Raw genomic sequence first — 16,599 nt, 5'->3', positions numbered from 1 at the left:
ATCGTCCCCCTCGCGCGGGCCGGTCCGCGCCGAGCTGCGGAGGGGGCGGTCGGCGGCCCGAGCGCCGGCGGAGCCGGGTGGGAGCGCGGGGAGCCCCGCGGCGGCACCACCTGGGCTGGTGGGACGGATCGTCGCCCGCGGCGCTTTCGCTGCCGCTTGTGAAGATTTTTATTTGCTTCCGCACAATCACGCCCACGGGCGCTGTGTGCGTGTGTTGGGTTGGCTTTTTTTTTTTTTTTTTTGGTTTTTTTTTTTGGGTTTTTTTTTTTTTTTTTTTTTTTTACCTCCTTCTTCTTCTGCTGGTGGAAAGCCCTAATTACTGCGATTGCTGATGGACCTTGGAAAGAAGGCTGCATTGGTGCCCCGCTCCGCAGTCGGACACGCTCGGTTTGCGCCGGACAGGGCGGCCGCTCGCCCGCCGCCCCCCGCCAGCTCCGCGGGCCCCCGCGCTCCCCCGGCCGCGGCTCGGGACGATACCGCCCGGCTCCCGCGAGCCAGGATTTTACTTTCGTCTCGCCGTTTCTCCTCCTGCTCCGCTTGGATTACTTGCCTGCTCCCGCTCGGTGATCCCGCGCGATGGAGGTGAGTCCGCGCGGGGCGCGGGGGCTCCGCGCCGCAGGGGCCGCGGGCGCGCAGGGTGGGCTGCGCTCGGCGGGGTACGGGACCCCGGCGCGGGGCGGCCTCTCCTCCCCTCCTCGGCTACCGCCGGGCGCTCCCACCTCTCTGCTCTCACCCACCGCGGAGAGCGCTGCTCCCCACTTGGGAAAAGCTCTTGTATTCTCTGGTTTTTCTTCTCCTTTTAAATTTCCCCCCGAAGAAAGGCTGCCCGCCGCAGGGACACTTGCTGGGCTCGCTCTGCCCGCCGCGTCCCGGTGCATCTTTCTGGCAGCGGCTCCTAACGCGAGTTTAAAGACATCTTTCCAAACTTCCCAAACTTTCCCGAGGAGGATCGCTATGGAGGAGCCCAACGTCGGCGCTAATGGTGGCCTGTACCTTTAAGGAGAGCTGGCTGGGGGCCAGCGGAGGACCCGGACCCGGCCCCCCCCCCCCCCCTCCCCTTTAATTTTATTCTCAGTTTCTGGAGATTATCGCTCTGCATCTGCAGCGGGTCCCGCCTGGGTCAGCGCGGAGGAGCGCGGCTCCCCGGGGTCCCCTTGGCGCTGCGAGGACTCCATGTTGGAAAGGCTGTTGGCTTTTTGTTGTTTGTTTGTTTTTAATTGTCAATTGTATGGTAAATGGGCTGCGCTCGGAGGGTCACGGGGAGTTCAGCGGGGCCGAGGAGCGAGGCTGTCCCCGGGCGCCGAGGGAAGGACACGATGTGCCTTCACCCCCGGGAAAACACCCCCTCTGCGCCTCCGGTGGGGAGAGCTGGGCCGGGACCCGAGCAGTGCCTTTCCCTGCAAACGTGAGCCGTGGTCTCGCTCCTCCAAATGGCTGTGAAGGCGCAGCGGGGAGCAGGGGGAGGCCGGGGGTCCCCGCGGAGCCGCTGCTCTTCCCGCGGTTTACAGCCCCCCGGAGCCGGGCTCTGGATGCCGCCTGCCCGCTGGTAGTGCTCCTAGAAAACCAGATGCCTTCGCAGGCTTTCCAGACACCCCGTGTAAAACAGGATCAGAGGCGATCCCGCGGTGCAGGATCTGTAAAAGCCTCTCTTTTCATCTCGGCAAGGAGCGCGGGCTCCGCATGGGGTGCGTTAAATACCAAAACCCAGTCTCCGCGGCCCTACAAAGTTGAACACGGTGCCTCACACTCCCGATCTCCAGCGCTCCATGCTGCTGGGCAGTCTGCCTTTTTTTTTTTTTTTTCCTTTTTTTTTTACTGTTGCCTTTTTTTTTTTTTTTTTGGTGTTGTTTCTGGTGGCACCTTGTCAGCTGCTGCGTGCGGAAGAGCCGGGCTGCAGGGGCCGGGCCCGTCCGCGGCCCCGGGCGCAGGTGCGTCCTCCGCCTCGCAGCTCGGCGCAGTGTCCGCAGCCGAGGAGGGCGATGGCAGCGGGGATGGGGCGCGGGAGGTGCCGTCGGAAGGGCAGAGCCGCCCGGCCCCGCCGCCTCCCGCGGCTGCGGCGAGCGCGGCTGCCCCCTGTTGGGAGCGGGCCGCCACCGCTCCCCGGGGCGCCGCGGCGGGGCTGGGGGCTCCGGCGCAGCGACGGCCAAGCTCGGGGGGGCACCGGGGCTTTTGAACGGGGCCGTGGCCTTTGGCCCCGCCGACCGGGTCTTGCAGCGGGGCAGCGCCCCACTCGCGGTGCTGTCCCGGTCACCGCCTCCCTCCGCGGCCGCCCGCCCCGCCGGACTGCTGGCCCGGGCGGCTGCACAGCTGTTGGCGTCCCGCATGGGCACCGGCGTCTCCGACCTCCTCAGGGTTCGGGCAGTTTCACGGCGCTTCTTTGTTACTGTCATTATTTTAAGAAGTAACAGATGAAAAAAGCCCGGCGCGTTGTGCGCTGCTGGGTGTCGCGGCTTGCCCCGCGCACACCTGGCTTCGCCTCGTCCCTCGCTTACTAAGCCCTCGGTGTTCGCACCTTTGCCGGGACTGAGCCCCTCTGAGGCGGGCGGGCTCTTCCTGCTGCAGGAGACCGGCCCCCGTTTACCCACCCCCAGCAGTGGGGAGTTGGGGGGGCTCAGCTCCCCTGGGCAGGGGATGTTTAACCCGCACGGCGCGGCGAGGGTTCGCCCCCGGGCTGCGTCCCCGGCGCAGTGTCGGGGAGCGGCGCACGGGGGTCTCCACGCTGCGGCAGCTTCCCCGCGTGTGCCCGGGCAGGTTCCGTGTCCGGCCCCGCTGCCAGCGCTCCGTTCCTCCCGGCCCTTCGCAAACAGAAATAAATTAGAATTAAGAACACCTTCAATTCAGCGTTAAGGGCCTTTGGAGAATGAATAGGGAATAGGGAGCCCCCAAGTGTCGAAATGTCCTTTTTTTTTTCTTCTTTTTTTTCTTTTCTTTTTTTTTTTTTTTTCCTTCCGATGGGTGGGGAAATAAACCCCGGGAATGGCTCTGGGGAGCGAGTGAGAGAGTCCCGTGTGAGGACCAGACGGTGATCGCGGGACCTGTCGGGGGAAGCGTTTGACTTCCAAGGCGGCAGCCCGGTTGTTGCAGCGTCCGGGTCGGGACGCGGAGCCGCTCCTTGTCGCTCCTGGTACCTCCCCGGGACGGTACCGATCCTGGGGCTGCCGTCGGGGCAGTCACCGCGGTGCCAGCGCGGAGCTCGGGGCTGCCTCGGCGATCACGGGGGGCGGGAGCCCCGAGGCTGCGCCGAGATGTTTTAGGGGACGGCGGGGAAGGGCAAGGATCGGCCGCATCGTCCCCGGGCGGGAGCCCTCGGGCACCCCGCGGAACCGACCCCTCGAGGCACCGGCCCCCCTTCCCTCTCGGGCTCGCTTTGCAAACCTGAAGCCGCCTTTAGCCAGCCGTGAGCCCTTCGTGTCCCCGGCGCGGGCAGCGATGGGGTAATGCCCGGCCCGGGGCCCGCGGGTCGCTGTAGCCCCGGGGCAGCGGGGATGGGGTCCCGTGTGCGGAGCAGCTGTTCCGCCTGGTCCCGTCCCGTCCCGTGGCGGGCGGGGTGCGGGAGCGGCGGGGCCGGGGCAGAGGGACGGGCGGGCGCCCGGGAAGGCGGTGTCCGCGGGGGGGTGGGGGGTGCGGGGGTGAGTTCTGCCCGGTGGAGCGGGAGCCGCGACGTGCCTGTGTCTGGCACCAGAGCCTCGGCGGGGAGAAGGGCCGGCGAGTCAGAGTCAAGTTAAAAGGGGCCCGGAGACTTCCGTTGTTTAAACTTGAATGCTCGAAAATGGTCTGAGAAGCAATAAACAATCTGATCCTTTTTCTCCCCCCTCTAGAAATCCAGTGCAGTATTAATCCACGGAGGTGCTGTGGGGACAGTTGGCAGTACAATGGCTTCTCAGTACCTCGTAGTGGCTCTGGCCGTTTTCTCCTCTTTTACCCAGGTTGTAATAGAAGCCAGCTCTTGGTGGTAAGCATCTAGTATCGGCTTGGTTTTGCAAGGGGGTGTCACGATTTGCTCGCTTCAATGTCTCTGTGCTTCTTCTGTACTTTGTTTCTGCGGGAGTGCGGCAGGAGCAAGGCAGCAGGGGAGAAGTGCGCTGGTTGGGATATGTTGTGTAGGAAAAGGAACGGGTCTGTCAAATAAGGGTAAATGTGCAACGTCTCGTCTTATCAAATACGGTTTTTAGAAATGCTGTATGATAGATTCTCTATGAATTTTATCATCTTTAAATAACTATAATTGTTTCTCCTTTAAAAGGGACATTTCAACTCCCTTAGGTTAGAAGTTTTGCATGTATAAGAGAAAATGCTGATTTGCAAGGAAAAACTTAAAGTTTCGGTTTGAAGTTTTCTGCAACTGAACTGTTTACAAATATATTTCATTACAAAGAAGTACATTTAAATTCCTGCTTTGGCAAATTATCTGTGTATGTACCATGTTGAGAGTTCTTGAAATAGGTGTTTCTCTGCTGTTTCCTGTGATGCCTTTTGGATTAATGGCCACTTTTTAATTGAAATGTACCATGTGAAGAGCACTTTAAGGAAACAAAGTTGATTTTGTTTAGCGTGAATATACTTGCCTGTATGTTTTTGTGTTGTCATTCGGAAGAAGCTAGAAGTAGTCTGTAGCAAGTTTCTAACTTCTGGCTTGCTAAAGATTTCCCTACTTGTTTATAGATCAGATTGAAAAACCCAGACTTAAATATAAAATATGTGTTGAGACAAATTGGGCTTTGGAGAGCTTTTTTCATTTTTGCTTTATTTATTTTCCTGGCCTTGCAATTGTTTGGAGTTTCTGTTATTTTTACTATGTCAGTTTAAGCTGCTAAAAGACTGCCTAGATGCAAGTCTTCCAAGTCTGTGTAGTGCTTCAGTCAACACAATGTATGGTGATAACCACATGGATGGAAACTAATGACTTCTGTCCTGTCCTTAAAACAAAAGTTTCATATTTAAGTCTTTGGGGTTTTTCCTCACTTGTTAGCACAAGCAGGAGTTGTATACTCATGTATGATACAGTTCTGTCTGTGATTTATAGATTTTTTTTTTAAAAAAAATATTTTTTTTTTATTTTGAAGTCTTCTGTTTATTAATGCAAATCTTTCTTTATGCAGGTCTTTAGGGATGAACCCCATGAACCCCATGAACCCTGTTCAGATGTCAGAGGTGTATATTATAGGAGCCCAGCCACTATGTAGCCAGCTAGCAGGGCTTTCCCAAGGACAGAAGAAACTCTGCCAATTGTATCAGGACCACATGCAGTTCATTGGAGAGGGTGCAAAGACGGGCATTAAGGAGTGCCAGTATCAATTCAGACACAGAAGATGGAATTGCAGCACTGTGGACAACAACTCTGTTTTTGGCAGAGTCATGCAGATAGGTAGGAAGCAACATCTTTATGATTAAACTCTTGTCTAAGGATATGTATGGCACACACTGTTCTGCACTTGAATCTCTTGCCAGGTTCTTACTGAGTACTGTATACAATCAAGTGTTTCTAAAAGTTGGCAAAGGAGTTGGATTATTTTTAGCCGGAGGTGATTTCCCACCACTGTCCAGCCATGTGTCTTGGAAATCAAAGTAGGAATATATATTTGCATATGGGAATAGGGGAGAAAGGAAAATGAGGCCCTGAAATCTCTTTTTTAGAAAACCTGAGACAAAACGAAGGCAACCTACAAGAATTAAAACCAGCAGCGTCCTGTAAAATTAAAGATGTCCATGTCTAGTTCCAAAGTTAGCAGCTGGATAATAAATCGCTCTTGGTCCAGAGGTTAACTGAAAATTGCTGCTCTGTCGATTAGTGTTTATAGGCAATTCCTCCTTGCTTATTTCCAGATCTGGTAATTTTTTCTCCCTCTTTTTAAGGAAAACAGATTTATTTTTATAGTACTGTAGCGGGGTAGTTTTCATGAAATCAGTTCTATCATGGCAAAATGTGTGATTGTCCTTATAACTCCCATTTAATGGAATCACATTGCTGGTAAGAGACAGATTCTTGTTTAACATCTTATCACAATTTGGTGGACACCCTACCCTTTCCCTATCAGATCCTCTTTGAAATGGCCTTCTCCAGTGCTCATGTGCTGCCTGCCTTCCCTGGCATTTAGGGACCTTATAGTATTTTAAAGTCCTTGGCAAAATTTTAACCAGTGCTGTTGAACTGGGTCCTTGGTGAAACCTTCCTGTGACTTTCCCAAATCAGACTGCTGATTTTGTGTAATCAACTGAAAAACATTTATTTTTCTGGGTGGCAGTTGTGATCTTTTAAGTAGTGAGCAGTACCCTGGCAAATGCAGCACTGCTTTTTAGTTGGAGTTGTAAAGTAAAGCTTTTATGTCAGTGTTTTTCTGTCCTGCTTTGACAAAAGAAAAAGTTTTAAAATCGGTCTCAGTCTAGGTTTGTCTGTAAATGGGCTGACTCCAGTTAAAGTTGAAGGAATACATCAATTCACATTTGGTCTCAGTTCTTGTTAAAAGAAGTTTTTATTTGGAGATTGTTAGACAAATAGAAAAAAATTCTATTGCATAAAAGTACTGAATTGGAACATTTGATTTTAGATAAACAACCTTCCCTAGGCTTTTTGAAGCACAGTATTAATCCCCCATCAAGGGGGTTTTTTAAGCTTACTCAAGCAAGAGTCTTAAAACACATGTAACATGAAAGCAAGCTTTTTCTGTACACCTCTCTGTTCTAGTAATCTAACAAATGTCAGAAAATTAATCTGTTTAAAATTTAGGCCTTCATCCTTCAGCCCTTATTTATTATCCAAGCAAGTGAAAATTAGCTCAGGGGGACTGCTGGTGTGAAGCAGTGTACAGGATGGGGCCCATGGTTTGTGGTGTCTGTCTCTGGAATCAATGTTTCTGCCCTCCCCAAGTATGACAGATCTATGTAAAGGTGGTTCCTTTCAAGTTAAATAACTTTGCCGCACCCTTTTGCTGGATATGACTGTATTAGCTGATGTCTACACAGCAATTCATCATGTAATTAAGCCACTTACTCTAATTGCAGATGGAAGCAAGGTTAATAGCCATATTCAGGAGTTAGAGCATGAAGAGTGTATTCACTGAGAGCAAGGAAGGTGGTGTAACAGTTGTAGTATTTCACGCTGAAATGCTGTTAGGACCAGTTGGTGTTCCTCTGCATGGAAGGAAAAGTGGACACTTTCAGAGCCTGATTCCATTGAGTTCAGCCTGCCATGGCCTGTGTGATGGGCTGTCAGATGCCCCTTGCTCCCTGCAGTGCAGGAGGTGCAGGCTCTGAGTGCACATTGTTTGGGAGATTTTGCCATGTGCCCTTGGTTGTGCCCCAGAGAGTTCCCGGGCACGGCACTGCCCGCCGGCACAGCCACGGCCCCGTGTGTCAATGGACAGTCTTTCTTCCAGGATTTACCCTGCAGTTAGCTAAAGCTGTACAAATAAACCTGCCGTTGGGTTTGGAAACTTGCTCTGTGGCTTATTGAACTGTAAAATTTTAGGGCCTGTGTTCTGCACTGCTCCCCTTGGGTGCTGGTTCCCAGGTCAGGCCACGGTGCTTGCTGCCTTCCCCACTTTGCCCCCTCTCCTGGCTTTGTGGCCAGCCCTGTGCAGGCTGCACATGGGCTTTGCACACACAGCTGAGTGCTAACAGGAAACAAAATCACTGGATCCTCCCCCAACAGCTCCGTGTGGTTGGGGTCCAGTTTGTTCTGCCTTCAGCTTGATGTTGAATGCTTTTAAAATGCAAGACAAAGAACATTTTGTATCTTATGTTCAGGTATAAAAAAAAAAAAAAAGGTTCTGTTCTTGCAGACTTATTCAGATCAAGTGTAAAGCTCAGCGCCTTGCTCTGTGGGTGGCTTCCTACAGTGTGTGTATATTGAACAGTTCCATTTCTATGTTTTATATATATGGGAGAGAGGGGACTTGAACGTGTTTGGAATGTGTGTTTGCTTGCCATGGCTACAATAGAGAGAAATCCTGGACTGTGGGAAAAGACAGATATGTTTGACAGTGAAGGAAAGCACAGTTGTGCCTAAAGGCTGTAAAAAAAAAAGAAAAAAAACCCTAAAACTCAGAGTAACTCATCCGTGTGGAACCATCACTCTTAATGTGTTCCTGGGGTCAATGACTTGAGGCAGTGTTGGCTTGAAGTGTGCTTCAGCAGCTGATGCTATTTTATAATTTGCTTAAATGTCCAAGGAGGGAACTTGCAGGGCAACTGTCTTTCCTGTACCCAAGCCTTTCCTTCTCCTTCCCACTAAGAGTAAGGTCTTTAAAATTTATTCCAGGATAATAATGAAAACTAGTCAAAAATAGTCAGCTTTATAAGTTTAAATCCCGCAATAAGCAGCAGAGTTAACCATGTGAAAGCATGAGCTAACTAAACATGGAAAAGAACAAAAATGGAACAAAGAGGCAAGTCCTGTGGTCCAAAGCAGACCATGTTTCTTTCCTCTCAATATAGTGGAAATTTTGCTTAAGGAATTAATCCAAAAATGTGTGTTGCAGAGCAAATGGGAACATTAAAATCTGTATGAGGTTCCCCCTGCTATAGTTTGCAGTACGTGTGAGGCCTAAGTCACCACATAAGGCCAATGTTTTTTTAACTGAAAAGGCTACTCCTGTAACCCTTTATACCCACAGTTCATGTAAATACTTCCAAGAGCAGGTGTCTGTGAGTACAGACAATAGTAAGTTAGGTAGCAAAGTGCTTCTCATCTTCCTTAAGTCTCATCTTTCCTAACGTAAGATTTCTGATTTTTCCCATTTAAACCCAGCATCTATTACTAAAATTATTCCAGTGGATGACAGCTGTTATATTAACAAAGCTGCTCTGATCGTGGTGTCATCTTGATGTTAAATATGAACCAGACTTCAAATTATTTATGTTTCAGAAGTGCTTGAAAGCTCCTATTAGATTTGACCTGTCATGATACGTCTTGTACAAAGAGATTTTGCCTAAAAATGTTGCTGTCTAAATATACATGACTTGCCCAAAACATGGCCTCTGAAAGTCCTAATTTTACAAAGGCCCACGCTGTTCCCTAAGAAAAAACATGTAAAATCAAGATTAAAAGCTAGCTTAATCTATTGATTAGACTAAAGATAAGGAATAAAACTTAACTCATATAAACAGAAAAAAATATTTAGTCTATTCTTAGTCAGTCTGAGAATCTTTCTTGGAAAAGACTCATTGGGATGCTGTCTCTTAAGGGGAAAAACAAACTTCAAGTGTTGTTCTCTGGTGCAAGTTTTGTGTTTGTTTGTCTGAAAGCTTTGCTAGTTGTACTCAGAACTTGTGGCAACCTTGGAAAAGTGATTGGGGAAGTCAGAATCTAAATGAGGTGGGATCAGACACTGTCAATAGGATGGTATGTGCCCATGTCTTACATTATGGGTATTGTAAGTTTTTCTTAACGAAAGTTGGAAACTTGAGGTTTTCCATTTCCATTTAAGGGCACCAGATGCAGGAGAAAACCTTCAAGGCCACCTTGGGCCAAGGGTTTTTTCTTCCCTGTAATTTGTAAAGATGATTGTCCATGAGCTCCCTTGCCATGTTTGCAGGAGCTGGAGTGGTGGATAATAACCAGCCCAGGTTGTTGTTAGTTTTAAATACTCTCCTCCAGAAGTGTCTGGCTAATGTGTAGGGTGGAAAGTTGTGTGTTATTCTGCTGCACGTTTCTTTTGATACCAGGAGACCTTTGTAAAATGCTTGAACTTTAAATAAATTGGAACAAGTGGGTGAAGTGCATCAATCATGTTTGAGAAGTAGTAATTTAAGAACCAGACTTTTAAAAGTTGTATTTAACATCTCTTTCTTCTAAAGGACAGGAAGCCTGTTGCCCTTCCCTCCCCTCACATGCAGGCATGGCTGCTTTGGCCTCTCTGGCCTCATGGTCCTGACCCACCTCCATTCTGCTCTTTCATCCAAGCATTCACCACCATGAATGAGAAGTGATTTCTGCTCGTGACAAACTCTGTGTGTGCTCACATGGCTTGGTTTTGCTCACTTCTTTCATAGTGAGGACGTTTTGGGCAGCGTGGGTCAGGGTTACTCCACCTTTTAGCATGCAAGTGAACTTGGTGGCTCTGGAGAGCCTTTGTCCTCCTGGCCCCTCAGCGGGCCGGGCGTGCTGGCTGTCCCCTAACCCCGCTTGTGTCTCTGTGCAGGCAGCCGGGAGACGGCGTTCACCTACGCGGTGAGCGCGGCCGGCGTGGTCAACGCCATGAGCCGTGCCTGCCGGGAGGGCGAGCTGTCCTCCTGCGGCTGCAGCCGTGCCGCGCGGCCCAAGGACTTGCCCCGGGACTGGCTGTGGGGCGGCTGCGGGGACAACATCGAGTACGGCTATCGCTTCGCCAAGGAGTTTGTGGATGCCCGGGAGCGCGAGCGAGTTTACCAGCGAGGCTCCTACGAGAGCGCCCGCATCATGATGAACCTGCACAACAACGAGGCCGGCAGAAGAGTGAGTGTCCCTCCACGCTCCTCCTCATCCCTTCTTTTTGGGCAGAACGTGGCTCAGCGGGGCACAGAGCAGCCGCCATGGCTTGTCTTTGTTTTGATGCACCAAACAAGAAAACGGCAAATACAGGGGGTGGGTGGGTGGGTGGGGTGAGTTGGTGTTGCTTCTGGTTGTCTGACAGTCCTGTTGCTTTCCTCATGGGGGAGGCTGGGACCAAAGCGTGTTGTGTTTCCCTCTGTATTGTTTCGTGAAAAGTGCCCTGCTCGCTGTGGATTCTCAGTAGAACAGAATTTTATTAGTTGGTATTTCCAACCAGGACAGTGTGTGTTGGAAGGAAGAGGGATGTGCTGGGCTTCCCAGGCTGGAATCGTGCCACAGGATTGTTCTGACTTTTTTTCTTTCCCTGGTTTAAGAGGATGTGAAAAGCTTCTCTGTGCTATTAGAAAACATGGTCTTCTGTGGTTGAACATGTCTTCATGGGTTCTTTAATCTCAAAAATGCTTTAAATGAATGGGTGTAAACTTTTATTTTTTTTAATAGTCTGAATATGAAGAGCCAAAATCATTATTTTCCTAGAGCTTGAAGTGCCAGCAATACTCGGCTGGAGACTTTACACTTGTGTTCTAAGGTGAAGAAGGATGAAAGATAATTGAAAATTAATAGTATTTAAATGTAAGAGGAGGGTGTCTGAAATCAGCAATGGACAGGCCAATTACTATTAGCAAGAAGAAAAATGACACTTTCACAGTTGCTTACAGAGACTTGGGAGTTCTTTCCCTCCTCAGCCTCATCTTTGCAGTGCCATTTGGCAGCGTTAAGACTCTGTAACTGCTGGGTGGAAGTTGTCTACAGTATCATCTAATGTGTCAGACCCCAGGATTTTTGGGGCAGTGTCAACACTGACTCTTATTTTATTTGTACAGGGCAAATGACTGAGGTTTCCCTGCCAAAGCTTTGTAAAGAGGATATTGCTATGTAGCTCTGACTCCCACCCATAGGTGTTTGGGGGTTTCTTCTTGGATGAAGTCTCTCTTCCAGAGCAGTATTTGGGATAGGAGGAGGATGCCGAGCCAAGAGTAGACAATCAGCTGCAGCTGAGCCAGGAGCAAGAGGAATCTTAACTCTTTCCCTAATTGCAGCCTCAAGCAGAGATCAATAGGGAGAGTAACTCAGATAGAAAATAAGGGGATGTTTTACATTTCTCAATGAAACAGCAAAATCCTTTGCTGGCGTGAGAGCAAATTCCTAAAATTTGAGCGCAGCCTGAGTGATGCTGCTGTCTGGGCTGTGTGTGCTGTTGTGGCTGTCCCTGTTGAGGGGAGAGGCTGGTGAGACTCTCTCCTCCTCCTCCTCCTGGCTCTTTGGGGTGCTGGGGGTGCATGTGTGTGTCGGCTGACTTGTCCTTCCCACTGTATTGGAGGAGGGGAGAGGATGCTAAGGTGAATACTGTGGAGGGGCCAGTGGGAGCATCACAGAGGGCAGGAGGTGAGGGGTATAAATGCTCTCACAGCCATGCTAGTCTTTCATCATGGTTTTTCCTTCTCTCCCCGACTCCTGCAGACAGTGTACAACCTGGCTGACGTGGCCTGCAAGTGCCACGGCGTCTCTGGCTCCTGCAGCCTGAAGACCTGCTGGCTGCAGCTCGCCGATTTCCGCAAGGTGGGCGACGCCCTGAAGGAGAAATACGACAGCGCCGCCGCCATGAAGCTCAACAGCCGGGGGAAGCTGGTGCAGGTGAACAGCCGCTTCAATGCCCCCACCATCCACGACCTGGTGTACATCGACCCCAGCCCCGACTACTGCGTGCGCAACGAGAGCACCGGCTCCCTGGGCACCCAGGGCCGCCTGTGCAATAAGACCTCAGAGGGCATGGACGGCTGTGAACTCATGTGCTGCGGCCGGGGCTACGACCAGTTCAAGACGGTGCAGCGAGAGCGCTGCCACTGCAAGTTCCACTGGTGCTGCTACGTGAAATGCAAGCTGTGCACAGAGATCGTGGACCAGTTTGTGTGCAAATAGGGCACGGACGAGATGGGAGGAACTGCAGCCGCCTGCCAGCAAGGGGTGCAGGCCCCTCTCCCTTTCCACAGGACTATCTCCACTTTATTTATAGAGTCCAACGAGTTGTCGTCTTCTTTTAAGAAAAAAAAAAAGAAAAGGAAAAAAAAAGGGCGGGGGAAGGAAAAAAAAGAAAGAAAAAAGAAAAATATAAAGGTTGCAAAGAGAAGTGCCTGGAAACCCTCTCTGCATCCATCCCAGAACTGTGTGAGGCTTATATTTTTGGTAATAATGGGGGAGAATCTGAGAATATTTATTTTACAAAGTTGAAAAAAAAAAATTGACTTTTCTTACAAACAATAGAGTAGTTTGAGGGGAAAATTCGACATATCCTAATTTAGATCCATGGAACGTAATACATGTGCAGTAGGCAGAGCAACCATGTAATGTGCTTGGGATGTTAGAACAATCCTTATGGATGTGAGGAACACACAGACCTGTCCATGACTTTTAGGTTCAGACACTAGAAGTTCCTAGAATAGGGTGTATAAAGCTGTTCAGTGCATGTAGGGCTCTGTAAATAAGGGGTATGTTCATCACCAGGTGCGGTGTCGGTTGCCCGCCAAGTGTCACCGGAGGGCAAAGAGCAAAGGATCAGAAGGCTTCAACTGCGCTATCCCTGAGTCACCGGGGCTGGTTCCAGAACCGAGCAAGACAGGAAAAAATCCCAGAAAAAGAATCTGCCTTGGTGAATAGTAAAGATATTCTTCAAGGCAGAGTTTGGCCTCATTAGCTAATTGTGACGTTTGAGTGTCTCATCTGCCGGAGCAGCACTTCCCTGCTGCCGGGTGTGGAGCAGCCCGGGGCAGGCTGCCCGGAGCACTGGAGCTGGGCAATGCTTACAAACAGCTTTGGTTTCCCAGCCTGGAAAGCCCATGGAAAATAGAGTTCCCCAAATTTGAAAATGCCTTAAAATGGTGTAATAGCTGGCTGTCTTTCAAAACACAGCTTGACAAATAACTCCTCTAATTTTATGTGAGAAAATAAATCATTAGATACCTGCTCATGGAATGATTGATTTTTATTTTTTTTCGCAGATTTTGGGAATGCTTTCACTCAAGGAGACAATAGTTTCATATTTTAATAACATTAACTGACTGTTATAGTTCAATGAAACGTTGCAGCAATACCAAATTTATCATCCTATGTCTTTAATACACATGCTTTAGATAATATATTGCAGATATACACTACAACTGTTCAGACTATACTCGAGCAGTTACATTTATATGGGAGAACTGTGGTCTCTGGTGTCTGATACTTCAAAGCTTTTTGTACATATATATTTTAATGATTTAGAAAATAATAAAACATCTAAATTAAAGGGGCAGTTCATCCCTTATTCTCTTTTTCAGATCTCTTCAGATGTTTAGATTGATTCTAAGCTTTCGGTGGTTTTAATTTTTTTTTAAATTTTTTTTTTAAGAACTTTTAATATTCAAAAGTTTTAAGGATAATCACAAAGAAGTAAGCCTCTTCCCAATTTCAGGACTTCCTTGGGTGGTTGGTAGAGGCAGCACCCTGCACTTGAATCGATACCAGTCTGGAGATCGCTTCTATTCCACTCTCACATTAAGGGCATTATTGATTATTGCTGAAAGGAGACACCTTCCAACTCCAAAATATGCTGCATTTGGCCCTTGCTTTGCAGTTTTTGAGCAGAAAATTGTTATTTGTCAAACAACACGAGTTCCCCCCATGCTGTGTAGTTACACAGGATTTCATCTTTGGTTCAGATGCCACTTCTGAACTCAGTCCCATTCTACAAGTTAAAGAAAATGGTTTTGCAGATACCAAGTGAGGAAAACCTTTCACTTTAGCCTAGTTGTACTAAAGCCTTGACTTTTCACAAGCCTTTAAGCTGTATTATTAAATTCATCTTGATCATTTATCAGCTTCTTAATGGCGCTTTATTGCTCTTAATTTATTGTACAAGGACATATTTACCCCTCATCTTCAGATGTTTGCAAAGAATATCTTTAAAGTAAGAGAAATAAATAAAGCACTAATTCATTGAATATGTCACTTTGGTTTTTATTGTACAAAAACCATGATCTTTTTTTTCATTTGCTGAATCACCTCATGTTCCTTTTTAGTGACTTCTGTCTGAGCAGAACTGAATCTCATGATCCTAGCTATTAAAACCCTATTTAATGTAAAATATTTTACTTGTCATTCAGATATGTAAATCTTCTATGTCCTTTCCTCTGTTCTGTACATTTAATGTACATATTTCTGTCTTGTGTGATTTGTATATTTCACTGGTTAAAAAAAAAAAAAAGAAAGGATTATGCCATAATTGAAGATAGACTATAAAAATAAAACTTTGGTTGTATATTGGGAAGTGGTTTTAATTATCTTTCAGAGGAGGGTTTGTTAAGACAATGAACAGAGTTGATTTTTAAATTTATTGCATGGTAAAACAGAGAAGTGTTTGTTGGCCAAACATACAAAGTACATTTTGAAGTTTTATTTCAATATTAAGAAGACTTACTGATGTAACTACTTCTTAAGCAGAAGGGGAAAAAACCCAAAACCAAAAAACACACCAAAAAATCTCTCACAAACCCCTGTGACTCTGAGCTAGGAAGCATTTTAGAGATGGGTAAGTACTAAATTGTCAGTTGACAGGGACCTCGGTCATTACTTCTGTGCTTATGGCTTTCAGGGATGCCTGCAGGGATTCTGGGGCAGCTTCCTTCAGTAATGCCAGCGGGGGCAGCAGGATCCTGGTGTCAGCAAAGGTTTCCAGCAGGAAAAGCCCTCAGCACTGGGTTTGTTTGCTCTGGGTGTGGGGGGGTGGTTCCCCCATATGGCTCTGACTGTGCTGGATGGAGCTGCAAGGTAGAAACTCACCAGAAACTGAGCACAAATGAATGGAAGAATCCTTAAAAAAAACCAGGAAGGCAAAGTGCAATGGAGGATGAATGAAGTATTCATATTAAGGAGGTAAAGCAGGAAGCAAAAATTAATATGAACCCCAAGCTTTCTGTTTTGAGACTGGCTTGTCTTTGAACTGATTTCTTAAGTCATGATTTTTTTTTTTGCTCTAGGTAACTTGATGAATTAGTGGCCTTTCTTTACCTCTTCTCCTCTTTTTTTCTTTTTTTCTTTTGCTCAAGGATAACCTTCTAACATATCGAAACTCCTTCTGGCTGCCAAGAATGTATTATCCCACAAACCAGTAGGCCAACATCGTGTGTTTAAAATAGCGATTCTGGGCAAATGCAACGTTCTGTGGTCCTATTACTGACATCTGGTTCAGTTTTCCTCCACTTGTATATTGACCAGTATTCTTTATTGCAAAAACACAGCCCCTATTTAGGAAAGTCAGCATTTTTTTGGACTGGATTGTATTCAAGCTCTTCCCAATAACAGAAAAGTTACCAAAAAACTTCTTTATTGCCAGCAGTAAATAATCTGTATTCAAAATAGTCATTATGGGCTCAGATACAAGAGAGTTGTTTTTAATTTGCACCAAAGTTTATCTGTTTAATTTTGTTAAAAAATGCTGTTTCAGAATCTTGGCTTTTTAGTAATATCTCCAAATGTTTGTGTTTGGTTATGGCTTTGCCAATACTGAGAGTCACTCTGTTTTTGCAAAGTACCAAAGCCCTCAGGTGTTACCAGGAAGTGCACCAGAGATAAGAGACTTGAAGAAGAGAATGGCAGCTTCAAGTCAGGTGCTGCATGCAGGATGCAAGCTAAAATCTTTCCTTTCTGAAGGATTTCTTTGATAGGGTGATCTTAGAAAGATGATACAAAACCTGTAGAAATTGATCCTGAAGCGGACAGAAAGGCTGCTTTCCTTTGGGGAAGAGGTTTTGAGGAACAATATCTAAACCATTTAAATATTAATTGTAAAAACCTGGTATTGGTGATCAGGAAAAATGTCTAGTTTTTTCTTCTGGACTATATGCTAGAGGAAACTGAGAACAATGAGGAAAAATGAAGCTCTCGGAAAAGTATAGGTAAGTATATTAATGTAAAGCTTATGTATGTGTTTGCTGACTGTGGTAGCCTTAAAACTGTTTATCTATTATTGAAGTCAGTTTAGAAGGCAGGCCAGATCTGTTCTTTTGCTTTTCAAATTGTGTTTAAAATCCTCAAGG

General features: G+C 47.5%; 2 protein-coding genes across 6 annotated transcripts; one reads left to right on the top strand and one right to left on the bottom strand.

The window, feature by feature from the left end:
- Window positions 1–292: 292 nt before the first annotated feature.
- Window positions 293–14,831, top strand: WNT5A (Wnt family member 5A). Of its 4 annotated transcripts, none has more exons than XM_042020884.1 (5): window positions 293–582; window positions 3,819–3,952; window positions 5,100–5,365; window positions 10,140–10,432; window positions 11,990–14,831. In XM_042020884.1, the coding sequence occupies exons 1-5, from the start codon at window positions 577–579 to the stop codon at window positions 12,446–12,448; spliced, it is 1,158 nt and encodes a 385-aa protein (XP_041876818.1). In that variant the 5' UTR covers window positions 293–576; the 3' UTR covers window positions 12,449–14,831. The 4 variants fall into 4 exon arrangements, with proteins under 4 accessions (XP_041876818.1, XP_041876807.1, XP_041876798.1 ...); XM_042020873.1 differs by lacking the exon at window positions 293–582 and adding an exon at window positions 2,308–2,352; XM_042020864.1 differs by lacking the exon at window positions 293–582 and adding an exon at window positions 2,937–3,008.
- Window positions 1,194–3,568, bottom strand: LOC121661102 (translation initiation factor IF-2-like). 2 transcript variants are annotated; one of them, XM_042020906.1, is made up of 2 exons: window positions 3,376–3,568; window positions 1,194–2,795 (listed from the first exon to the last, which is right to left on the bottom strand). In XM_042020906.1, the coding sequence occupies exon 2, from the start codon at window positions 2,388–2,390 to the stop codon at window positions 1,653–1,655; it is 738 nt and encodes a 245-aa protein (XP_041876840.1). In that variant the 5' UTR covers window positions 2,391–2,795; window positions 3,376–3,568; the 3' UTR covers window positions 1,194–1,652. The 2 variants fall into 2 exon arrangements, with proteins under 2 accessions (XP_041876840.1, XP_041876851.1); XM_042020917.1 differs by lacking the exon at window positions 3,376–3,568 and having other exon boundaries at window positions 1,194–2,383; window positions 2,513–2,837.
- Window positions 14,832–16,599: the final 1,768 nt, after the last annotated feature.

This window comes from Corvus kubaryi, unplaced genomic scaffold (assembly GCF_017639235.1).
Source record: "Corvus kubaryi isolate FWS band 111438036 unplaced genomic scaffold, C.kubaryi_AGA036_p1.0 124, whole genome shotgun sequence".
Lineage (NCBI taxonomy): Eukaryota > Metazoa > Chordata > Aves > Passeriformes > Corvidae > Corvus > Corvus kubaryi.
The sequence above is the reverse complement of the archived record's forward strand: the minus strand, read 5'-3'. Positions and strand labels throughout refer to the sequence as shown.